Source organism: Phocoena sinus, chromosome 10 (genome assembly GCF_008692025.1).
Source record: "Phocoena sinus isolate mPhoSin1 chromosome 10, mPhoSin1.pri, whole genome shotgun sequence".
NCBI classification, from domain to species: domain Eukaryota; kingdom Metazoa; phylum Chordata; class Mammalia; order Artiodactyla; family Phocoenidae; genus Phocoena; species Phocoena sinus.
The window spans coordinates 50923055-50949551 of record NC_045772.1 but is presented as its reverse complement, the minus strand read 5'-3'; the positions used below and the strand labels follow the sequence as shown (position 1 = coordinate 50949551).

Here is a 26497-nt window from a genome sequence, read left to right as displayed (position 1 = left end):
CAAATGACATTATTCCATTCTTTTTATGGCTGAGTAATATTCCATTGTATATATGTGCCACATCTTCATTATCCATTCACCTGTCGATGGACATTTAGTTTGCTTCCATGTCTTGGCTATTGTAAGTAGTGCTGCTACGAACATTGGGGTGCACGTATCCTTTCGAATTAGAATTTTTGTGTTTTCCAAATATATGCCCAGGAGTGGGATTGCTGGCTCATATGGTAACTCCATTTTCAGTTTTTTAAGGAACCTCTATACCACTCTCCATACTCTTATTTAATGTCAGTTAAATTCCTTAACTGACATTCTTTTCTTCTTTTCCTTAAAAAAATTTTTTTAGTATCACAATGGACACATCAGTTTTCATTTGCTCAGTGTGTTAAAATAAAGTGCAGTCATTATTCTTTTTGTTACTCAAACGTCTCTAAATTTGGTTAGTGGGATGCCCTTCAAGCTGGCTCCTGAATCCTTTTTATCATAACCCTATTAGCTTTTGAGTGCTTCCTTGCCTTCTGGTACAGGAAATCCTAGGGCCACCTTGTACTTTCCTGTCCCAGAGGTGGAATCAGCCCTTCTTTTTTTAAAAAATTAATTAATTAATTTATTTTTGGCTGCGTTGGGTCTTAGTTGCTGGGCGTGGGCTTCCTCTAGTTGCGGCAAGCAGGGGCTACTCTTCATTGTGGTGCGCGGGGTTCTCATTGTGGTGCTTTTCTTGTTGCGGAGCACGGGTTCTAGGCACGCGGGCTTCAGTAGTTGTGGCACTTGGGCTTCGGTAGTTGTGGCACTTGGGCTTCGGTAGTTGTGGCTCGTGGGCTCTAGGGCACAGGCTCAGTAGTTGTGGTGCACAGGCTTCGTTGCTCCACGGCATGTGGGAACTTCCCGGACCAGGGCTTGAACCCATGTCTTCTGCATTGGCAGGCGGATTCTTAACCACTACGCCACCAGGGAAGCCCCAGCCATTTCTTTTTTTTTTTTTTTTTTTTTTTTAATATCAAATTTTAATACACATATCAAAACACATAAGACATGGTAAATACTAGAGTTTTGCAAGTGAGGTTCTATTTTTTTTTTTTTTCCCAGCCATTTCTTAAGCCTCCATTTCTTTTAATAAGAAATGGTATTCCAAAACCAAGATGAAGGTGGTAGATGTGATCAGAGTTACTGGGGTGACGTTACTTTCAGGCCCTTTCAGTAGACAGAGCTAGGATATATATTTTAAGAAATCACAAGCTCACATTGATATTTCCAGCTCAGGTATAATGCTATAGGAGTTTTTCTTCTTTTATTCTATGTTTGTATTTCTCTTCATGTACATTAAAAACCTTCCTTTGATAAAACACAAAGACATTTACTTGTTTGCTTTATCCTACGATACACATTGTATTCAAATTACAATAACAATATTACAATTAACATTAACGATAGTGTGTGGTAAATTTTTTTTTTTTTTTTCTTTTTAGCGGTACGCGGGCCTCTCACTGCTGTGGCCTCTCCCGTTGTGGAGCACAGGCTCCGGACACACAGGCTCAGGGGCCATGGCTCACGGGCTCAGCCGCTCCGCGGCACGTGGGATCCTTCCAGACCGGGGCACGAACCCGTGTCCCCTGCACTGGCAGGCGAACTCTCAACCACTGCACCACCAGGGAAGCCCAGTGTGTGGTAAATTTTAAGATTATTTTGTAGATCTTTTGTCTTCAGAATATAACCTACTAAGGGTATATAGTCAGAGTAACTTAAAATATTTATTGAAAGTATTCAAAAGTAACTTGAAGTAATTTTTTTGCCTGAGAGGTTATGTTATCCATTTGATAGTTTCCTTTATTTCTGTTTGTGTTCAATTTTAGGTTTTGATTTTGTTTCTTTATTTTTGAATATGTGAAACATTTTCACGGTTCAGAAGTCAAAACCATTATAAAAAGTTACTCTGAGATCTTGTTCCCATCTTTTTCTCCATTATCCTGTTTCCACTCTATCTGTAGGTAACTATTTTCATAAAATTCTGGTTTATGTTCCCTGTGTTTGTTTGCTTGTTTTGTTTTTGCAGAAAGAAGCATATGCAAACACATAAAACTATTTTCATTGTTTTATGTCTTTTTTCTTATTTAACATAATATCCTGGAAGTTCAAAAAGGTATTCCTCATACTTTCTTTTATAAAATTGCTGAAGAATACTCCATGGTGTGGATGTACAATAGTTTATTCAATAGGTCTCTTACTGGTACACATTTCTACTGTTTCCAGTCCTTTGCTACTACAAAAGTTATACAGTGAATAACCTTATGCCTATGTTGTCTTACGTTTGTGGAAATGTAGCTTCAAGAATCATATTTTTAGAAACATCCCAAGTGATTCTGATGCACAGCCAGGTTTGAGTATTGTTGCTTACTGTGTACTGTAAAGATGGTATCCAGGAACCTAGAATTGTTAACGTTTTAAAAAATGAGGAATCAACAGGTAAAGAAGCAAAGTCCTCACCATCCTGAATCCTAACCTACACTACCTAGTAGAATGCAACTGAGTTATATAAACAGAAGCTTAACATCTGGAGTCTTGTGCCTAAATCATCCTGTTGGTAACAAGGTTATCTTATGTATAAACGCGTAAGTGGACCACATTTGGGCAGCAGAGCTTTCAGTTTGGATGCGTTGAGTCAGAGGGAGCCAAGGGGCATCCAGTCCTGGCATCTAATAGGCAGTTTTTTGCACAGGTTTGGAGATTAGATTGGGGTCATTAGCATGTAGGTGAAAGATGATTGAGGGAAGGATTACAGAGTGAGAAGTTGCTTAGGATGGAACCCTGGGGAACACAAGGACTTAAGAGGCCAGTAGAAGAACCCAAAGAAACTATAAATGGCCAGAGAGGTTGGAGGAAAACCTAAGAAGACAAGTCACAAAAGCCTAGGAAGCAAAGTGTTACAAGAAGAAAATAGTTATCTGTGTCAAATACTGTTGAGAGGTGAGGCAAGACAAAGGCAGAAAGGTATCCACTACATTTAGTAACAAAGAGGCCAGTGGTGAGACATTTGTCAGATCAGATTCCATGTTGTGGTGGAAACAGCAGCCATCCTGAGTGTTAAGGAAGGCATTCCACCTCATATAGACGATCCTTGGAAACACTGATGCAACAGAGGGTGTTTCTAAAAGCAACAACAGTCAACATTTGTACCCAAAGGAAAAAAAATCAATTTTAGTAATTTCCCCCGTAAGTTTTTAAAAGAAGAACAAAAGAACTTTATTTTTTATTGAAGCATAGTTGATTTACAAAGCTGTGTTAGTTTCAGGTCTATGGTCCCATAAATTAAACAAACAAAAAAACTTTGGTGGTGGCTGTTATTTATATTAGAATAAGATGCTTTTGGATTTAGCAAACAGTGTATGCTTAGTTATTTTGTTTATTATTGATTAATTTCATAATAAATAGTATCAAAATAGTAATGTAGTAATATATTTTATGGTGTTCCTCAAGAAGTACCATGACTTTCAAACACTATCCCCATCAAGTATGGGAACCATGGCTCCAGAATAACTTTTAAACCACTGTTCTCTTCTACTTGCTTTCCCTCACTCCTGTCTATACCCCGGGCTGTAACTAGACTTTTTTGCCCCACTGCGAGCAGGCAGCAGCCCAGCTTAAAGAAGTTTGGGAGGCCTGGGTGTACTCACAGAGGAAATGATAAAGAGGACTTTGAAAGTCATCTAATGTAGTGCTTTCCAAACCTGGCTGAGCATCAAAATCTACAACTTGGGACGTGGGTTGAAAAGAAGCCTGGGTCTCTGCCCTAGATCCCGATACAATGGGTATTGAATGGGGCCTAGAGATCTGTACCTTGAGTAAAGTGCCTTTGATCATATAAATTCAACACCTGACGAAAACAGAGGCCCAAAGGAGTCACGACTAGGCGGGTCTCCCGATTGGAGATTCGCGGTTCTGCGCTTTGGGTGCTGGCCGAAGGGCATCTGGGTTTTCGTTTTGGAGGCATCGGGGAAGGGCTTGCTTTTCCAGGTTCTCTGGGGTCACTAGATTGCCGTTCCCTCGCGTTTCTCTCTATGCAGGAGTTGCAGTGGGTTAGCTGCTCTGCAAGTGCCCGTATGCCGCTGCCCAATCACCTGGTTTCCTCCGGGCACCTGGCGAAGCCTCAAGTCTGGCTGCAGGGCGGAAGCGGGAGAGATCACCCCGCCCCCGCATCCGCTCCGCCCCTTGCCCGCCCCCGCTGAGCCTCGACCCTCCCCACCCAATCCCGGTCCTCCGCTGGGAGCTTGGGGCGGAGCTTCGCCGCCGCTCCGCCCCTCCGCCCCTCCGCGCAAGCTTGCAGCCTAGGGCGTGGGAGCGTTTGCGAAAGCTGATGGTGTTTTTTTAGAAAATAAGTTTCAGATGTACAGTATTGGGCTTCCCTGGTGGCGCAGTGGTTGAGAGGCCGCCTGCCGATACAGAGGACACGGGTTCGTGCCGCGGTCCGGGAAGATCCCACATTCCGCGGAGCGGCTGGGCCCGTGAGCCATAGCCGCAGGGACTGCGCGTCCGGACCCTGTGCTCCGCAACGGAAGAGGCCACAACAGTGAGAGGCCCGCGTACCGCAAAAAAAACCAAACACAAAAAACATGTACAGCATTATAGTTCAACATCTGTATATACTAGAGCGTGATCACCACTACAGTCTAGTTGCGATCCGTCACCATACAATTAACCCACTTCACGCATTTTGCCCAACCCCCTGGAAGCTGACGGCCCTACAGTCGCGGAGCTGATTGGGTGTTCTTGGGCGTTACGTAGCCCGGGTTTTCCGGAATTTGGGTTGAGCTGGGGAGAGTGGAGTATGGCTTCTCTGAGTCAGCCCTTGCGCGAGCTACAGGGACCTTTGCTCCCCTCCAAGGACCTGGTGGAGGAGGAAGATGATTATCTGAGGGAGGATGCGGAGGAGGAGGAAGACACGGCGTTTGTCGATGCCGAGGAGCTCTGCAGTGGGGGTGTAAAAGCGAGCAGCCTCCCTGGTCGACTCCGTGGTGAGGAAGCAACTCGCCCCTGGGAATGGGTTTGGAGGATTAATGAACTGTTTCCCATTATGGCCTCGTCCCAAGTAAGGCGCCCCATCGCTGCTAATAGACTTCCTTTGGGATGGCCTAGCTGTTTCGTCCTGTTTAGGATAAAATAAAAACAGCAACAACCACAAGAATAGCAGAGACTTGAGCAAATACTGTGTGTTAAGCTTGGGCTCCACGTGTATCTCATTTACTGATGACAACTTTTTCAGGTAGTTTCTTAGTCGAGGAAACAATGGGTCTCCAGCCAGTATTCACACCCCGAATCAGGGCTTTTAACTATTTTCCTGTCTTTCCTGGAGTCGAGTATGTGGTTACTTTTCACCTACTTAGACACACACGCACATAAGAAACACCCCAAGGCACTGTTGATTCATTAACCTTGTGTTAATAACCTTGTGATCTGTGTTTACCTTGTATAGTTTCCTGTCCTAAGAATTATGTGTACCTGGTGACTGATGTTTGAGAATGTTTGAATGTTCAGACCGCTGCTGTACTGTAGAATTTTTCTGGTGATGGCATTGCTCTATGTTTGCTCTGTCCAGTACAACAGCTGTTACCCACATGTGGCTATTGAGACCTTGAAATGCAGCTAGTGCACCTGAGTTGAATTTTAATTAATTTAAATTTAAATAGTCACAGGTGAGTGGCCAATACAGGTTTAGACAGAAACTTTTAAGTATTTGTGGAGGGTTTAGTCATTTATCCTGACAGTGTTAGTGATTGGCTACCATCTTCCAAGCAATGTGTTTGTTTTGTTGGGCTACCTTGGAGAGATTAGATGATGAGGTTGCTGTCTTAATGGAGCTTACCCTCTAATGAATTAAACATTCTATAAATAATCACAGAAGTAACTATAATATCACTCAGTGCTTAGAAGGAATAGTAAGAAGTGCTATGAGAGGTTATATTCATGAGATTCAGGGCTTTCCTGAGGAAGTGACAATTAAGCTGAGGTCTGTAGTAAATGGGGTAAACAGTAAGGAAGAAATTATTTAAGGCAAGTGGAACAGCTTTTGCAAAGGCCCTGGGTGGGAGGGACCATGACATTTTTTAGAAACTGCTTGAAGGTCAGTATTGACTGAGATCAGAGTAGCAGAGAGAGGACTGCTTTTAGAAGAGGAACAACAAACTTTTGCCATGTACCATGCCTCCCTCCTGGAATACAAAAACAGATGAAATATTGTCATGTTCTAGAGAGCTTGCAGTGTAGTAGAGGGAGACAGATAAACAGCTAAGTGGAATATAGACACTGTAATAGACATCTGTAGAGGGTACTGTCCAGGGATTAAAGAGAGTAGTGGATTTGACAAAACATTGGGAAGAGATTTTAAATTTATCCTAAATTAACTTTTTGTTTTTTTAAAGTTTCAATTTTTGATGAAAATACTCACCAGCAATATGAAGTGTTTGGACGTTTTCCGTTAATGGGTGCTTGGTGGCGAGTGAAGGTACAGGTGAAGCCGGTAGGATCAAGGAGCTATCAAGTTCAAGGATTTCCTTCTTACTTTTTACAATCAGATATGTCAGCACCAAATCAGTTACACATCTGTTCCCTCTTTCTTAAAGACTGTAATGTCTCCAGTGAAAACAGAAATAAATTTTTAGCATGGGTAAATGCTGAATCAAGTTATAAAGACCTCAACTTTGAAAATCTTAGGGAAAAATTAAGAACTTACCAAAAGAACATTGGAAGGAATACTCAAAAACAATCTACACAGAAAACACAAGAAGAGTCACCACCAGATTACGAGATACTGCGTTCTCTGGAAAACACAAGTAAGTGATTTTATCATTGAGTTTTAGTGTAACTGAGATACTGGATGACTGGTGTGTTTAAAATATTACCAGTACAGTATTGATATCTTGGTATAGTATTCTTTTTTTAAATTGGTTTGATGAAATGTGTTTGTATTGCTTTTGGAGTATGTCATTGACATTGCAGGTTCCTCATCTGTAATGTGAAGAGATTGGGTGAGATGATCTTTAAACACCTTTTAGTTCCTTTCCTGCTCCAAAGTGTGATTCTAGGTCTCTCTCTAACTTTTGTGTCCTAGGATTACCTTGAGTCATTAAGAAGAAGTTCAGTTATCAATTATTCTGTTTCAGAAGGGAGAGAAGAAAGGCAAGAATATGAGCAATCCATTTTGGAAAGATTTCAGTTCAAAATAGTTTAAAATAACTTCTAAATATGGTTTGTTATCTGGACATTCACATATATGGAATATTTCATTTCTTAATTTTATCAAATACATTTGGCAGTACATCATTGAATGATTTCAATGATGAAAGCGTCATGATTACAGTAAGAAGAATGACTATAAAGATTAATATGTAAATGATTTTTAATGCTTAGCTTTAAATTTATATATTATTGAGTCAGAAATTTTATTCTGATTCTACTGCAAGCAGAAGGAAACAAAAGGCTAAGAAATAGCTATCTAAGCAGTTGAAGAACATAAATTTTGGTGTTAAACACAATGAAAACCATCTTGATACAAAAGCAAGTGTTATAATACAATCACTTTTCTTGCTGGTCACAGTAAATTTATTACTCTGTCTTTGATTTGGATTTCTTAAACTGGTTGTGCTAAATGAGAAAGTCCATCAAATCAGTTGTTCTATGAGCTCATTTGTATGTTTTTATTTGTTCTTTTCTGATATCCTGTAGTTCCGTTTATAACTGTGATGAGAGCTTTGCAGTTCCCAAAAATAATGGAATTCCTTCCAGTTCTTCTGCCCCGACACTTTAAACGGCTCATAAGCTCAGATTCTACAGAGGTGTTGGAAGAGATAGAAGAGATTTTAGGTACACAGCCATGGAAACTCGGATTTCGTAAAGTAAGAAAGATATTTGCTTAGCATTTTGTAATCTTATACAAGGGAGGATGTCTCAAGCTTGACAGTTTTTTGTATCTCTTTCAAGGGAAAGAAATTTGTATGACTTCAGTGTGGATTTATTTTCCTTGCAGTGTTGCAACTAAATATAAACTTCTTCTACCTGTAGCTCTTATGCAATAAATTTACAAAGGAAAACAAAATAACAAAATAAATGACATTCAAATTATCAATACTTCAGTTACATAATTTAATTTCATATGACATTTTTTGTAACTGAATTGCCATAGCACCTTGAATATAGAGCTCATCGAAGACAAGTTCTTGTGTGTTTGGCAAGTCCATTCTGCTCTGCTACGCAGTTCCTCACTTTCCTATTTGAACTTTCGAAGACCTTCATTATTCATATGGTAATGATGATGCCATTTGATTTTTTTTCTTTGGCACAATAATGTTATTTTTTTTTTTTTTTTTTTTTTTTTTTTTTTTTATGCGTTACGCGGGCCTCTCACTGTTGCGGCCTCTCCCGCTGCGGAGGACAGGCTCCGGACGCGCAGGCCCAGCGGCCATGGCTCACGGGCCCAGCCGCTCCGCGGCACGTGGGATCCTCCCAGACCGGGGCACGAACCCGCGTCCCCTGCATCGGCAGGCGGACTCCCAACCACTGCGCCACCAGGGAAGCCCCACAATAATGTTATTTACAATTTCTTTGGCACTTCTGTTTTTCTTATGAGAGATCAGGAGTAGTAAAGTGGCACCGTGAAGCTCCAGAGATGTTGAAAACCAAATGTGGCACTTAAATCTTGGCAGTACTTGGTTATAGATGGTTTTCCAAATGAAAATACAATTTAAAAATTCTGAGATAATTGGTGGGATCCCCAAGAATGTTTACAGATCCCACCCCCCTGTCCCCCATTTGAGAAATACTGGAATAATGAATTTGTTCCCTCTATAAAATGACTATGATTTCAATATGCTTGGAAAAATGAGATTCTGCAACATTAGATTATTATATATATTTATTCAGTAGGAAAGAGAGAAGCAGAGCAATAAGCCTTCTGGGACTCAAGTGGGACTCAAGTCCCCTTTTCAGCATGTAAACCACCACCCAGAGTAAAGACTTTTACTGAGGTTTTGTATTCATTTGCTAGGGCTGCTGTAACAAACAGCATAGACTGGGTGCCTTAATCCACAGACATTTATTTTCTCACAGTTCCAGAGGCTATAAATCCAAAGTCAAGGTGCCAGCAGGGTTGGTTTCTTCTGAGGCCTCTCTCCTTAGCTTATGGATGGCTGTCTTCTTCCTGTGTCTTTACATGGTCTTCCCTCTGTGCTTGTCTGGGTCCTAAAATCTTATGACATCAGTCATATTGGATTAGGGCCCACCCCAGTGATCTCATTTTAACTTAATTACCTCCTTAAAGACCCTATCTCCAAATATGGTCACATTCTGGGGTACTGGGTGTTAGGATTTCAACATACGAATTTTGGGGGGGACACATTTCAGCCCATAAAATGTATGGAGGGCTCCAGGGGTGATGTCTCCATGGAAAAAAAAAAAATGGAACTGGTAGACGACCTACTTAGTGGATCATGGTGAAGGAAGTTCTGTACCTTTTCAGTGGAGCTTGGGCAGAATTGTTGATAGGCACATGGAAAACTAAACAAGCCAAGAAAATGAGGCAGTCAGTAACTTCACAATATACACGAGAGTTCAACACAAAGTTAATGTAATCACAGCATATCACGTCACTCAGCCGTGAATCCTGTTTACACTGATTTAACAAAAATCAGTTTTCAAAATGTATACTATTAACCTTTCTCAAAGATGGGAGGAAGAGGGCTTCCCTGGTGGCGCAGTGGTTGAGAGTCCGCCTGCCGATGCAGGGGACACGGGTTCGTGCCCCAGTCCGGGAAGATCCCACATGCAGCGGAGCGGCTGGGCCCATGAGCCATGGCCGCTGAGCCTGCGCGTCTGGAGCCTGTGCTCCGCAACGGGAGAGGCCACAGCAGTGAGAGGCCCGCGTACCGCAAAAAAAAAAAAAAGGGAGGAAGAGAAGCATGTGTGAAAGTGACAGTACAAAGGGAGCAAACTTGCATGAAGAAAGACTTTCCATAGTAAGGAGTTAACTAATTACCTAAATTTTTTTAAAGAAATTAAGGAATAGTATAAACAATACATAGAAATGTGGAGATAAATTCTGGAAGAAATAACTGAAAATGTTGAGGGTGTTGCCTTTAGAAGGCATGGAAAGGGTAAGTCAGAGGATTCCTATTTTTTGTGATAAGTCTCATAGTGTTATTTGACTCTTAAAACTGTATGTGTATTGCTTTGAAAAAACAATTTTAATTATGAAATTATATAGATCTCTATTCACAGTACAGTTAATTAAAAAAAATTAGTGATGTATTTTTTTTTCCCCAAATTTTGTTGAAACACATGTCTTCTGGAACTTAAAAAATTATTATTAAACACCATAGTTTTCACTGTAATTCTCATAATAGTTATCTAATAGTCAATTATAAAAATATTTGTAATTTTTATAAAGCAAACTTGAATTTACTTTTCTTAAAGATAACCTACAGACAGTTGAAGCTTCTGCAATGTGAGGCAAGTTGGACATCGTTTTGTCAGTGCAGGTCTCTTCTCCAGTTGATGACTGATTTGGAGAAGAATGCGTTAGTAATATATTCTGAACTGAAGCGGATGTGTAGAGAGCAAGGGCACACGTGTGTTGAAGAAGCTGACTTAACTTCTGAATTGTCAGACCGCATGTCTTTTCATGATGCTTGGCAGTCTCTGAAGTTCTTGAAGGATATCGGTGTGGTGACGTATGAGAAAGGCTGTGTCTTTCTTTATGACCTTTACCAGGCTGAAAGAGGCATTGCCTCTTCAATCTGTGACCTGATGACAAGGTCGCCATGGCGATTACATGTTGATGTCAAAAAGGTGCTTGCGTCTATTCACACCACAAGACCTGAGAATTCAGAAAGTGATGATACGCTAAGTAAAAGTGAACCTGACGAAACAAGATTAGAAGATCCTGTGGATATTTGGGACACGCAGGACAGCGGTGACCATATTTGGGATAATGGTGAAAATGAAGTTAAGGCACAAATAAGTGAAGTCCAACTGGATCAGGATCAGGTGGCTGCTTTGGACATGATTTGCTCCAATGCTGTGACAGTCATAAGTGGGAAAGGTGGTAGTGGGAAGACCACAATTGTTAGCCAGCTTTTTAAGCATATAGAGCTGTTGGAAGAAAGAGAAGTGAAAAAAGCTTGTGAAGATTTTGAACAAGATCAGAATGTACCAGAAGAATGGATTACCTTCACCGAGCAGAGTCAGCCGAAGCCGGGCAAGGCTATAGAAGTTTTACTTACAGCACCTACAGGGAAAGCAGCTGGCTTACTGAGACAGAAGACTGGTTTCAGCGCTTATACACTATGTCAGGTAAAGCCTTTTACATTTTTTCTCTACATAAAACATTTGCCTTAAACACGGGCTTAATGTAATGAGTTTATTTTTCATTTCTTCCTGACAGCAGTCAGTAGGCATTTATTTTATTTTTTTTAACATCTTTATTGGGGTATAATTGCTTTACAATGGTGTGTTAGTTTCTGCTGTATAACAAAGTGAATCAGTTATACATATACATATGTTCCCATATCTCTTCCCTCTTGCGTCTCCCTCCCTCCCACCCTCCCCATCCCACCCCTCCAGGCGGTCACAAAGCACCGAGCTGATATCCCTGTGCTATGCGGCTGTTTTCCCACTAGCTATCTACCTTATGTTTGGTAGTGAATATATGTCCATGCCTCTCTCTCGCTTTGTCACAGCTCACGCTTCCCATTCCCCATATCCTCAAGTCCGTTCTCCAGTAGGTCTGTGTCTTTATTCCTGTCTTACCCCTAGGTTCTTCATGACATTTTTTTCTTAAATTCCATATATATGTGTTAGCATACAGTATTTGTCCTTCTCTTTCTGACTTACTTCACTCTGTATGATGTACTCTAGGTCTATCCACCTCATTACAAATAGCTCAATTTCGTTTCTTTTTATGGCTGAGTAATATTCCATTGTATATATGTGCCACATCTTCTTTATCCATTCATCCGATGATGGGCACTTAGGTTGTTTCCATCTCCGGGCTATTGTAAATAGAGCTGCAATGAACATTTTGGTACATGACTCTTTCTGAATTATGGTTTTCTCAGGGTATATGCCCAGTAGTGGGATTGCTGTGTCATATGATAGTTCTATTTGTAGTTTTTTAAGGAACCTCCATACTGTTCTCCATAGTGGCTGTACCAACTCACATTCCCACCAGCAGTGCAGGAGTGTACCCTTTTTTCCACACCCTCTCCAGCATTTATTGTTTCTGGATTTTTTGATGATGGCCATTCTGACTGGTATGAGATGATATCTCATTATAGTTTTGATTTGCATTTCTCTAATGATTAATGATGCTGAGCATTCTTTCATGTGTTTGTTGGCAGTCTGCATATCTTCTTTGGAGAAATGTCTATTTAGGTCTTCTGCCCATTTTTGGATTGGGTTGTTTGTTTTTTTGTTATATGAGCTGCTTGTAAATTTTGGAAATTAATCCTTTGTCAGTTGCTTCATTTGCAAATATTTTCTCCCACTCTGAGGGTTGTCTTTTGGTCTTGTTTATGGTTTCCTTTGCTGTGCAAAAGCTTTGAAGTTTCATTAGGTCCTATTTGTTTATTTTTGTTTTTATTTCCATTTCTCTAGGAGGCAGGTCAAAAAGGATCTTGCTGTGATTTATGTCATAGAGTGTTCTGCCTATGTTTTCCTCTAAGAGTTTGATAGTTTCTGGCCTTACATTTAGGTCTTTAATCCATTTTGAGCTTATTTTTGTATATGGTGTTAGGGAGTGATCTAATCTCATACTTTTACATGTACCTGTCCAGTTTTCCCAGCACCACTTACTGAAGAGGCTGTCCTTTCTCCACTGTACATTTCTGCCTCCTTTATCAAAGATAAGGTGACCATATGTGCGTGGGTTTATCTCTGGGCTTTCTATCCTGTTCCATTGATCTATGTTTCTGTTTTTGTGCCAGTACCATACTATCTTGATTACTGTAGCTTTGTAGTATAGTCCGAAGTCAGGGAGCCTGATTCCCCCAGCTCCGTTTTTTGTTCTCAAGATTGCTTTGGCTATTCAGGGTCTTTTGTGTTTCCATACAAATTGTGAAATTTTTTGTTCTAGTTCTGTGAAAAATGCCAGTGGTAGTTTGATAGGGATTGCACTGAATCTGTAGATTGCTTTGGGTAGTAGAGCCATTTTCACAATGTTCATTCTTCCAATCCAAGAACATGGTGTATCTCTCCATCTATTTGTATCATCTTTAATTTCTTTCATCAGTGTCTTATAATTTTCTGCATACAGGTCTTTTGTCTCCTTAGGTAGGTTTATTCCTAGATATTTTATTCTTTTTGTTGCAGGGGTAAATGGGAGTGTTTTCTTGATTTCACTTTCAGATTTTTCATCATTAGTGTATAGGAATGCAAGAGATTTCTGTGCATTAATTTTGTATCCTGCAACTTTACCAAATTCATTGATTAGCTCTAGTAGTTTTCTGGTAGAATCTTTAGGATTCTCTATGTATAGTATCATGTCATCTGCAAACAGTGACAACTTTACTTCTTCTTTTCCAATTTGGATTCCTTTTATTTCCTTTTCTTCTCTGATTGTTGTGGCTAAAACTTCCCAAACTATGTTGAATAAGAGTAATGAGAGTGGGCAACCTTGTCTTGTTCCTGATCTTAGTGGAAATGCTTTCAGTTTTTCACCATTGAGGATGATGTTGGCTGTGGGTTTATCATATATGGCCTTTATTATGTTGAGGAAAGTCCCCTCTATGCCTGCTTTCTGCAGGGTTTTTACCATAAATGGGTGTTGAATTTTGTCAAAAGCTTTCTCTGCATCTATTGAGATGATCATATGGTTTTTCTCCTTCAGTTTGTTAATATGGTTTATCACATTGATAGATTTGCGTGTATTGAAGAATCCTTGCATTCCTGGAATAAACCCCAGTTGATCATGGTGTATGATCCTTTTAATGTGCTGTTGGATTCTGTTTGCTAGTATTTTGTTGAGTATTTTTGCATCTATGTTCATCAGTGATATTGGCCTGTAGTTTTCTTTCTTTGTGACATCCTTGCCTGGTTTTGGTATCAAGGTGATGATGGCCTCATAGAATGAATTTGGGAGTGTTCCTCCCTCTGCTATATTTTGGAAGAGTTTGAGAAGGATAGTCTAAATGTTTGATAGAATTCACCTGTGAAGCCATCTGGTCCTGGGCTTCTGTTTGTTGGAAGATTTTTAATCACAGTTTCAATTTTAGTGCTTGTGATTGGTCTGTTCATATTTTCGTTTTCTTCCTGATTCAGTCTTGGCAGGTTGTGCATTTCTAAGAACTTCTCCATTTCTTGCAGGTTGTCCATTTTATTGGCATAGAGTTGCTTGTAGTAATCTCTCATGATTTTTTTGTATTTCTGCAGTGTCAGTTGTTACTTCTCCTTTTTCATTTCTAATTCTATTGATTTGAGTCTTCTCCCTTTTTTTCTTGATGAGTCTGGTTAATGGTTTATCTATTTTGTTTATCTTCTCAAAGAGCCAGCTTTTAGTTTTATTGATATTTGCTATCGTTTCCTTCATTTCTATTTCATTTATTTCTGCTCTGATCTTTATGATTTCTTTCCTTCTGCTAACTTTGGGGTTTTTTTGTTCTTCTTTCTCTAATTGCTTTAGGTGCAAGGTTAGGTTGTTTATTCGAGATGTTTCCTGTTTCTTAAGGTGGGCTTGTATTGCTATAAACTTCCCTCTTAGAACTGCTTTTGTTGCATCCCGTAAGTTTTGGGCCAACGTGTCTCCATTGTCATTTGTTTCTAGGTATTTTTTGATTTCCTCTTTGATTTCTTCAGTGATCTCTTCGTTATTAAGTAGTGTATTGTTTAGCCTCCATGTGTTTGTATTTTTTACAGATCTTTTCCTGTAATTGATATCTAGTCTCATGGCGTTGTGGTCGGAAAAGATACTTGATACAATTTCAATTTTCTTAAATTTACCCAGGCTTGATTTGTGACCCAAGATATGATCTATCCTGGAGAATGTTCCATGAGCACTTGAGAAAAATGTGTATTCTGTTGTTTTTGGATGGAGTGTCCTATAAATATCAATTAAGTCCATCTTGTTTAATGTATCATTTAAAGCTTGTGTTTCCTTATTTATTTTCATTTTGGATGGTCTGTCCATTGGTGAACGTGGGGTGTTAAAGTCCCCTACTATGATTGTGTTACTGTCGATTTCCCCTTTTATGGCTGTTAGTATTTGCCTTATGTATTGAGGTGCTCCTATGTTGGGTGCATAAATATTTACAATTGTTATATCTTCTTCTTGGATCGATCCCTTGATCATTATGTAGTGTCCCTCTTTGTCTCTTCTAATAGTCTTTGTTTTAAAGGCTATTTTGTCTGATATGAGAATTGCTACTCCAGCTTTCTTTTGGTTTCCATTTGCATGGAATATCTTTTTCCATCCCCTTGCTTTCAGTCTGTATGTGTCTCTAGGTCTGAAGTGGGTCTCTTGTAGACAGCATATATATGGGTCTTGTTTTTGTATCCATTCAGCCAATGTGTGTCTTTTGGTGGGAACATTTAGTCCATTTACATTTAAGGTAATTATCGATATGTATGTTCCTATTCCCATTTTCTAAATTGTTTTGGGTTCCTTATTGTAGGTCTTTTCCTTCTCTTGTGTTTCTTGTCTAGAGAAGTTCCTTTAGCATTTGTTTTAAAGCTGGTATGGTGGTGCTGAACTCTCTCAGCTTTTGCTTGTCTGTAAAGGTTTTAATTTCTCCATCAAATCTGAATGAGATCCTTGCTGGGTAGAGTAATCTTGGTTGCAGGTTTTTCTCCTTCATCACTTTCAATATGTCCTCCCAGTCCCTTCTGGCTTGCAGAGTTTCTGCTGAGAGATCAGCTGTTAACCTTATGGGGATTCCTTTGTGTGTTATTTGTTTTTTTTTCCCTTGCTGCTTTTAATATGCTTTCTTTGTATTTAATTTTTGACAGTTTGATTAATACGTGTCTTGGTGTATTTCTCCTTGGATTTATCCTGTATGGGACTCTCTGTGCTTCCTGGACTTAGTTAACTATTTCCTTTCCCATATTAGGGAAGTTTTCAACTATAATCTCTTCAAATATTTTCTCAGTCTCTTTCTCTTCTTCTTCTGGAACCCCTATAATTCGAATGTTGGTGCGTTTAATGTTGTCCCAGAGGTCTCTGAGACTGTCCTCAGTTCTTTTCATTCTCTTTTCTTTATTCTGGTCTGCAGCAGTTATTTCCACTATTTTATCTTCCAGGTCACTTATCTGTTCTTCTGCCTCAGTTATTCTGCTATTGATCCTATCTGGATTATTTTTCATTTCATTTATTGTGTTGTTCATTATTGTTTGTTTCATCTTTAGTTCTTCTAGGTCCTTGTTAAATGTTTCTTGCATTTTGTCTATTCTATTTCCAAGACTTTGGATCATCTTTACTATCATTATTCTGAATTCTTTTTCAGGTAGACTGCCGATTTCCTCTTCATTTGTTAGGTCTGGTGGGTTTTTATCTTGCTCCTTCATCTGCGGTGCGTTTTTTGTCTTCTCATTTTGGTTATCTAAATGTGTTTGGGTATTCCTCTTTGCAGGCTGCAGGTTCGTAGTTCCCGTTGTTTTTGGTGTCTGTTCCCAGTGGCTAAGGTTGGTTCAGTGGGTTGTGTAGGCTTCCTGGTGGAGGGAACTAGTGCCTGTGTTCTGGTGGATGAGGCTGGATCTTGTCTTTCTGGTGGGCAGGTCCATGTCTGGTGGTGTGTTTTGGGGTGTCTGTGGACTTATTATGATTTTAGGCAGCCTCTCTGCTAATGGGTGGGGTTGTGTTCCTGTTTTGCTAGTTGTTTGGCATAGGGTGTCCAGCACTGTAACTTGCTGGTCGTTGAGTGGAGCTGGGTGCTGGTGTTGAGATGGAGATCTCTGGGAGATTTTCACTGTTTGATATTATGTGGAGCTGGGAGGTCTCTTTTTGACCAGTGTCCTGAAGTTGGCTCTCCCACCTCAGAGGCACAGCACTGACTCCTGGCTGCAGCACCAAGAGCCTTTCATCCACATGGCTCAGAATAAAAGGGAGAAAAGGCAGAGAGAAAGAATTAGGATAAGTAGGAAGAAAGAAAGAAAGAAAGGAGGGAAGGAAGGAAGAAAGTAAGAAGGAAAGAAAGGGACAGAGGGAGGGAGGGAGGGACGGTGGGAGGAAGGAAGGAAGGAGGGAGGGAAGGAAAAAAGAAAGAAGATAAAGTAAAATATAATAAAGTAAAATATAATATAGTTATTAAAAATAATTATTAAGAAAAAAAATTAAAAAAAAAACGGACGGATAGAACCTTAGGACAAATGGTGGAAGCAAAGCTATACAGACAAAATCTCCTATAGAAGCATACACATACACACTCACACAAAGAGGAAAAGGGGAAAAAATCATAACTCTTGCTCTCAAAGTCCACCTCCTTAATTTGGTGTGATTCGTTGTCTATTCATGTATTCCACAGATGCAGGGTACATCAAGTTGATTGTGGAGCTTTAATCTGTTGCTCCTGAGGCTGCTGGGATAGAGTTCCCTTTCTCTTCTTTGTTCTCACAGCTCCCAGGGGCTCAGCTTTGGATTTGGTGCCTCCTCTGCTTGTAGGTCGCCGGAGGGCGTCTGTTCTTCGCTCAGACAGGACGGGGTTAAAGGAGCCGCTGATTCGGAGGCTCTGGCTAACTCAGGCCAGGGGGAGGGAGGGGCACGGAGTCCGGGGAGGGCCTGCGGAGGCAGAGGCCGGGGTGACGTTGCACCAGCCTGAGGCCCGCCGTGTTTGCGTTCTTCCGGGGAAGTTGTCCCTGCATCCCGGGAACCTGGCAGTGGCGGGCTGCACAGGCTTCCCGGAAGGCGGGTGTGGGTAGTGACCTGTGCTCGCACACAGGCTTCTTGGTGGCCGCAGCAGCAGCCTTAGCGTCTCATGCCCGTCTCTGGGGTCTGCGCTTTTAGCCGCGGCTCGCGCCCGTCTCTGGAGCTCCTTTAAGCAGCGCTCTCAATCCCCTCTCCTCGCGCACCAAGAAACAAAGAGGGAGGAAAAAGTCTCTTGCCTCTTTGGCAGCTCCAGACCTTTTCCCGGACTCCCTCGCAGCTAGCTGTGGTGCACTAACCCCCTTCAGGCTGTGTTCACACTGCCAACCCCGGTCCTCTCCCTGCGCTCCCACCGAAGCCCGAGTCTCAGCTCCCAGCCCCTCCCGCCCCGGTGGGTGAGCAGACAAGCCTCTCGGGCTGGTGAGTGCCGGTTGGCACCGATCCCCTGTGCGGGAATATCCCCGCTTTGCCCTCCGCACCCCTGTTGCTGTGCTCTCCTCCGCAGCTCCGAAGCTTTCCCCCGTGCCATCCGCAGTCTCTGCCCGCGAAGGGGCTTGCTAGTGTGTGGAAACCTTTCCTCCTTCACAGCTCCCTCCCACTGGTGCAGGTCCCGGCCCTATTCTTTTGTCTCTGTTTTTTCTTTTGCCCTACCCAGGTACGTGGGGGGGGGGGGGGTGGTTCTTGCCTTTTGGGAGGTCTGAGGTCTTCTGCCAGCATTCAGTAGGTGTTCTGTAGGAGTTGTTCCACGTGTAGATGTATTTCTGGTGTATCTGTGGGGAGGAAGGTGATCTCCACGTCTTACTCTTCTGCCATCTTCCCCTCGTCCCTGGACAAATTCTTAGAAAGTACACTCCCCCAGACTATATTGTTGGTGAGAACGTAAATTGGTGCAGCCACTGTGGAAAAGAGTATGCTGGCTTCTCAAAAACCTAAAAATAGAACTTGGCTGAATACTGTCTCCATCCTTGCTGGTTGTTTCATATTCAACAAGTTATTTAACTTCTCTGTGCCCAAATTTCTTGCTAGTTCTGAAAGCTAGCAGTCCAAAACAGAGGTCACAGTGTGTTAAGGTGTCATCAGGGCTGAGCTCCTTCCCGGAGGATGCCGACATTTCTTGGATCATGGCTTCCTTCCTCCATTGCCAAAGCCAGGAGCTGCCACACTGTCACACCTCCTCACTCTGACACTGACTCTTCCAGTAGGCATTTATTGAATGTCTTCTAGATCCTTGCCTTGTGGTAGCTAATCACTTAGATCAGTGCCACTCAAAACAACCAGTCTATATAAACTGTTACTGTTTGCAGTGAGTTAGGAGCTTGTGCCAGAAAGTAGATCAGTGTACCGCTTCCTTCATTGAGAACGTCTTATTATGAAAAAAAAAGTCAGGTAAACTAAAGTGTATGCTTAATGCTGTAGTTAGTTTAGATTCTGGCACATGCCCTGTTTCTCAATGGGACTGGTTTTAAACATGAGTCCACATTTTGTAGAATGAAAGCTCCGTCAAAGTGAGGACTCGGATCATCTGGTTTAGTGCTTTATCTCCTTTGCCTACAACAGTGCCTAGCAAATAGTAGTTGCATAATAAAAATTTCAAATGAATTAAGATGCTTGAAAAAAATAGCTTTGGCTATAGTTAAGAGTCATGAAGTTTTAAACTTGTAAAGAGTTGGAGAGTTTCCTTTAGCCCTGATCTGCCATTTTATAGATCAAGGAACTTAGTCGTTGGAAGATTTCTGAAGGAAATAATAATTGAATTGGAGTCTAATGGACAAGGAAGCTCAGGTAAGGAGAAGAACATTTTATTTAAGGGAAAGGCCTTCCCAGAGGCATTGAGGTGAATGATCAAGTGCATATAGAGGGTTTTGAGGGGACTGCGTTGATTAGAATGAAGTCTGTGTATTGTAAGATAATGGAAATTACACTTGGTTTAGACCGGGAATTTGAGCTTTAAAGTTTGTAAAGTATTTTGCCGTTTCATTAAATCCTTGACAAACGAGTGAAGTGGGTAAGTGATGTTATCTGCATTTTACAGGAGAGCCATTTAAAATTTGGGTGTGTTAAACAATTGGCCCCAAACCTTAACTGAGTGCAGAGCTAGCACTGGGATTCACATTTCTGACCTCCCAGCTTGCTTCTCTTACCAAGGTGCCATGATCCCTTCATTTACTACAGACCTTACATACCTAACAAAGAAGCTTGGACTTGATTTATTGGGGAGCCATTTAGGTTCCTAAGCAAGAGAGTGAAATGAAGAAAGCAGTTCTAAGGAAGGCTACCAGAATCATAGACCCACGAGCCACCTCAGAAATTGCTTTTGCATTACTTTTATTTGTCACATGAGTGGGCAGGATCCTAGAGCAGTTCAGTGTAGCTCATTGGTGGAAGAGTCTTCTGATCAGTTTATGATTTTTGCCATTACGCCTTCACTTCTGTTTAGTCTGAAGGATTGAATTAGAAAAGGAGAGGCCAGAGAGGGATCGTTACTAAATTTCATCTTAAGTTCCAGCTCTGATCAATTGGTAGTATCTTAATATCAGGTTGGGATGCTGGGAGGACATTTCTGAAGCCACGTTTAGGCTCAGGAAAGAGTGTAAGGGCACAGGAGAGGCATTGAGTTGGCACTTATGCCACTTAGCTATCATCCTTGGGCTAGGGATACTGGGTTTAGCAGAAAAAAATGCAAATAATTTTTTAGTGTAAGTGAGCATATGTAGATATATGCATACAACATAGAAACATTTGTGGAAATGGTATACAACAAAACATTTAACATTCTCTGGTTGTAATTTTACAAAAAAATGTTTCCCTCTTCTGTATTTTTTTAAATAGTAAATATTATTACCCCTGTAATAAATAGTTTTTTTAGTTGTCTTGGTGGTGGTTTTTTCAATGTTGGGGACGTAAGGGAGTTTAGAATACTAGGAGAAAAAGTAGTATTTTCATAGTTAGTTTGGGCAGGCACCCCCTAATTTCCAGAATGGAGTATTACAGTTGGCAGAAGAGTGGGGCTTAAGTGTTTGGGCCATCTCAGAAGGCCAAGAGAAGGTTTATTTGGGGGTAGAAAACAATAGGGAGTTCTGTCTGGTCAAGAGTGATAAGAGAACAGTTGGGGTTCTTGCAGTGGAATGGTGCTGTGTGAGAAGCTTGTTAAACACACCAAGTACTCCCTAGGAAGCAATGTTTTGAACTATTTCATCTGTCTTTTCTGGGATTCATCCTATAACTTTTGTGTTCTCTATTTCTTTAGTCTGTTTCCCTGTGTTACTCTATGTACATCCTCCCTGTCCCTTCCCCATTTAAGAGTTTTGTTTTAAAAGAATATGTTGTTAAAAAAATTTTTTTTCTTTTTTGGTAAATTTTATAACCTGAATTTTAAAATGCCATACTTTGTTTGTAGGTCAATTATAGCTTCTACTTATGGGAGACAAAAACAATGACCAAAGACATGCCATGGAAATTTTCTTCAGTTAGAGTTCTGGTTGTGGATGAAGGGAGTTTGGTATCTGTCGGAATCTTTAAATCAGTTTTAAATTTACTGTGTGAGCACTCCCAACTTTCTAAGCTTATTATCCTTGGTAAGTTAAAATATTGTTGGAATCCTAATTGTTTGGTTCAAATTATTGTGGTTAGTACGTTCTTTATACCATTTCACTGTTTTAATATCCATATCCTACAGGCGGGAAGCCATTTCTCAGACCCCACTCTGAAGCCACTCTGAGTTCAGTCTGACCAGTCTCTATGAGCTTGGGTGGCTCTATGTTTTGGCCAGGATATCAGCAAGCTAGGTTGTGAATGAAATAGAGTTGTGAGGAGTTACTGTAATTACCTAAATGGTGACTATTAAAATAGTAAAATTCTCACAGACTCAGAGTAAATCAGGATGTAGATCATTTGGAAGTAATAGAAAGTCTGAATTATAGACCACTTAAAAGTAATTTTACAATTTTAAGCTAGTAATTCACATTAGACCTCACCAGCCTCACAAGTCCTTTCCAATTCCGGTGAGATTCAGTTTGATGCTATTAGGTAGTACCGATGTGTAGACCATGTTTTTTAATGGAGGAGAAAATAGAATTGCAATGAGAGAATCAATATATTTATAAATAACTGTTTTACGTATTTGAGGATATTGTGTAAGCAGTTGATTTTATTAATAGCTTAAGCATTCTTTCAGTTTCCACCAGAAAATAGTTTCTCTTTTCTCTAAGGTTTGCTTGTGTGTTTAAAGTAAAAAGATTTTTAATAGAGCAAAATGTTATCATTACATTACTGAATTTATTATCAAATGCACTGGGTTTGTTTATTTTGCATTTTGTACGTTAAGTTTATTTGAGGCCATAGATTTTTCCATGTTTAGTAAGACATTGAGCAAGATTGAATAAGTGACTAAATTCTAGATATCTAAGGCCTGTTTTTTTCTTTACCTGTTGGTGAAAATATATGCCCCAACAGTTTGCCTGTGTTTATAGATATGAAAAAAGTTCATGTTTTACCTTACTGAGTTATCACTACTTTTTCTGTCTTATATTGTTTAATTGGAATGTTTTTTTGTTTTGTTTTGTTTTGTTTTGTTTTGTTTTTTTGCGGTACACGGGCCTCTCACTGTTGTGGCCTCTCCCGTTGCGGAGCACAGGCTCCGGACGCGCAGGTTCAGCGGCCATGGCTCACGGGCCCAGCCGCTCCGCGTCATGTGGGATCTTCCTGGACCGGGGCACGAACCCGTGTCTCCTGCATTGGCAGGCAGACTCTCAACCACTGCGCCACCAGGGAAGCCCAATTGGAATGGTTTTTGTTGTTGTTGAATATTTTTGAAGACTTAATGTTCTTAAGTAATTTTAAACGAAGATTTTTTTCGTTTTTCCTCAGAGTAAGTCTTTATAATTATAGCATATATCAGTAGGGGGAAATAAAAATAATTTCTAAATTTCCAGATCCCAGTTACATAAAACCTACTCTATGTATTTTTCCCCCTTTTAGGTGATATTAGGCAGTTACCCAGTATTGAACCTGGTAACTTGCTGAAAGATCTTTTTGAGACTCTCAAGTCAAGAAATTGTGCTATTGAACTAAAGACAAACCATAGAGCAGAATCTGAACTAATTGTGGACAATGCTACGAGGTATAATATAACTAAAATTTTGCATTTTCTCTCTGTCGTATTAGAAATAAAGGTAAAAAAAATATTAGCTTTTGAATTAGGGTGATTCAGTGTAGTATGTTCACTATGCTCTTTTAGCAAACCTTTTCTGTCCTTCAGGTATATGTATACCTTTTGTCCCACAGTTAGAAAAGCAAAGTATTTTTCATTATTGATCCAAGATAAATTAGTGTTGAAATTTAAGTATAAATGTGTTTTCCTGATTTTAAAAGTATATATGTGAAATAAAGTTGCATCAGGCTTAGAGACCAGAATAAACCCAAGGGGAACAGAGACTTGGAAATGAATTCATTAGAGTTCAAGGGTGACTTGGGGAAGACATTTCGTGTAATTTTTATAAGGGGAGCCCAAAGCAAAAAAAAAAAAAAAAAAAAAAAAAGCAAAAGAAAAGGTAAAGAAAAAGGTATTTTACTCCTTGATGAATCCTGGTGGCACCTGAGGCATATTACTCTCCTTAAAGTAGGAAAGAATCCTTCTCTTTCCTTAATCTTTGCATAAGCCTTTAGAGGAATCCTCTGTAACAGATGCGATGGGACCACAGAATATTAAGAGACTTTTTATTCATTGGGCCAAAATTTATCTTTGTTTTTGACTCTCTTTTACAAGGTGCTGTTTTTGTTTGTTGGTTGGTTTTAGGTTTCATTTTCCCTTTATTGGCTGTAGTGCATGCTTTATTTCTGTATCTGCATGGAATTATTTTGGTTCTACCTTATCGCTGTCCGTTATTTGGGGAATTATAGGGATCATGGGGCAGTCAGCTGAGTGGCAGGGGATTATAGTTGATTTGAATAAAAATTTAACATAGGTCCTGAACTGTTGCTAAGATCACGAATTTCGCCTGAAACTTCATTGCGTTAGGTCTTCTTTGTACAACATTTTGTGTGTGTCTGTCCTCCTGCCCTTGGACCTGCTGTGTATCCATCTGGGGCTTAGGACCTGGAACTAGATTTCTGACTATACTTGAGGACAAAAAATGACTTACTAGATAACGTAGAATTAAATTGGAAGGTAGATGTTGCTCAAAGAAGTGCTTTCTTTACGATGATTTGTTTTCTGTCAGAAGAGTTCTTATTTCTTTAATGATGGATGAAAAACTTATTAGCTTATGTGGAGGTCTTGCAGTAGCTATTGGGTTCAGATATTTAGCACGACAGGGTATTGTATTAGACTACAAGATGCAGTTTTTGTTGCTTAAACATTTTCTTGGTTGGATGTCAGCAGAAACTAGAATATTCAAAGCCTACTATCTCCCTGCCCCATCTACCCTGGAAAAGATAGTGGGTGTAGAGGCAGAATGGACAGGAATAGGGTAGATGATATAGGTTCGTACTGGGACGTTAAGAAAAATAATGCCGTTGGAAGTGTAACTATAACTCTTCTATAACTCTTATCTATAACTCTTCTGCTCCTACCTAAAGTCCACCTCAGTTTTGGAATGTTGGTGGATGATGGGTCATTTTAAAGTCTAGAAATCTTGGAAGAATCTAAGGCACATTAGGTTTCTTAGAACTCAATTTTATCTGAAATTTAGGATTTCCTTTTAGTAACCCTTTCGATATCTTTTGGGCTGAGCTGTGCTCCTTTCATTATTCTTGGTCATTCTTGGTCATCATCACCAAGTGTTTAATGACAGAAGGATCCCAGTGATACCACGGAAAAGCTTCTAGAGATAGAAGTATGTTACATGTCCTGGGTCAGAAGCAAAACAGGAAATCCATGGTGTTTCTCAGTACCCCAAATTAAATCTGGGTTAGTTCCAGCCGGGACAGCCTTCTTCCCTCTTTCTCCTTTCCTCCCTTCCAGCCCTGTTCGGAAGGATTGAAAGATGACACAGTAGGGTACTATCCCTTTGATAGCTAGGCTGCTGTTAGGTCTTTACAGGGTGTCAGTTTTCTTCCAAATAACCAAGGAGGGACTCCAGTATGACAAGGCCCCCCGGCCTTTACTGTGCTTTCTGATATGACTTGCTAGTCTTGGGGAATACAAGAACAAAAGAATGATGATGAGGGAACAGAAACAAAGAGAAGATGTGGATACTTGGTTCAGCTGGGAACATGAGACCATATATATGATATATTACAGAAGAAAGGAGACAAGAAAGAGTATGATGGAAAAGGCCCCAAAGAGCTCAAATGAATTTAAATAGAAAGGAATATGGAGCCCAGTGGGCCCAAATTTCCCTCCTAGCTACCCCGCTTTTTACCTCTGATCTTGGGCAACCCCACTGTAGTTAACTACGCCTCGTGTTGCTCCTCTGTGAAATGAGGATAATACCTACTTGGTTTGGTTCTTTAGTGGTCTGGAGAAAAGTAGGTCAAGTTCTCAGAATGTTGCTTAGTAAATTCCATGACAATTTCTTCTAATACTTTTAATGTGCTAGGGGTAGGGGACTGATGGATAAAAGTAACATTATGGTCTAGTTAAGTGTATTTTGAAACTCATTTACTATTTATAATGCATATATGGGTAGCCCTTTTACCCTGTTTATGACCTATTCACAGATATTAATTCATGTAATGACATTATCTCTGCTCATATGTGAAGATACATTTTTGGATGCTAATGCTGTTAGTGTATTATTTTACCTTTATTTAAGAATCTCGAGACGCCAGTTTCCAACATTTGATGCAGAGCTGAATATCTCTGATGATCCAACATTCCCTGTCTCAATACAAGATAAATCATTTATTTTTGTTAGACTCCCAGGAGAAGATACGAGTTCTCAGTTCTCAAAAAGTAATCATCACTCTTGTAAGTATAAACTTTTATGTTATATAGGGTTAAATATTTCAGTTTTGTAATATAGTTATTAAATGACTAGTTATAATTTTATTTGATGGTAAAGATAAATATTGCTAGCAAAACGTTGGGCACTGAAAATAAATAATTTATTAATCATCAAAAGCAGATGACTTTAGCATTTTGTAAAGAAGTAAGCTCTTGACACATGCATACTAAGGGCTTAGTAAATATTTGTTGAGTAAATAAGTGGATGTAGATGATTAGTTTAAAATAAAGTGAAGCCCTAAGTAATCCAGGTTCATTCAGGAGAAAGCATGTCTTAATGAATGAAGCTTTTCTTTTACAGCAAATACTGTAAAGGTACAGTATTTGCTGGAAAAGTACATTTGCTCTAAAAGTAAATACTACATTTGTTGTTTTGAGTACATTTGCGAAACAAAAGTAAAGGCTGTCAAACTCTTGCCAAGCTGAGTTCCTAACAGTTCTGTTTCTAGTAAAGTGGACAAGCATCACTTCTAATTGTGGGTATTAGGATGACAGCGTGGCAGGGCTGAGGAAGTGCACGGGATAGGGAATCTTCTGCCTTATGTGTACGACCCATGTCTCATCACTCTACTATTTGTAAAATGGGAGTCATAGTGACAGTGCGTGGGGGACAGTTGTGAAGGTTGAGGGCGTTCATAGGTTTTGAGGAACTATATGAATGTTAGTTTTTTGTGAATAATAGGTATTAAATTATCTGTTCCAAATGAATTTATTTAAATTGAATT

At 40.1% G+C, this 26497-nt stretch overlaps 1 protein-coding gene across 2 annotated transcripts in view; it reads left to right on the top strand.

Annotated features, from left to right (window-relative positions):
* Window positions 1-4798: 4798 nt before the first annotated feature.
* The window catches only part of HELB (DNA helicase B), a 52682-nt gene continuing 30983 nt past the window's right edge, over window positions 4799-26497 (top strand). The window contains exons 1-7 of one of the 2 annotated variants that reach the window (XM_032645740.1): window positions 4799-5003; window positions 6408-6818; window positions 7711-7880; window positions 10453-11331; window positions 21225-21402; window positions 22805-22946; window positions 25582-25736. In XM_032645740.1, coding sequence (XP_032501631.1) covers window positions 4817-5003; window positions 6408-6818; window positions 7711-7880; window positions 10453-11331; window positions 21225-21402; window positions 22805-22946; window positions 25582-25736 — 2122 coding nt within the window. In that variant the 5' untranslated portion in view covers window positions 4799-4816. Of the gene's footprint in view, window positions 5078-6407; window positions 6819-7710; window positions 7881-10452; window positions 11332-21224; window positions 21403-22804; window positions 22947-25581; window positions 25737-26497 lie in introns of both variants that reach the window. The other variant, XM_032645741.1, reaches the window with a different exon arrangement.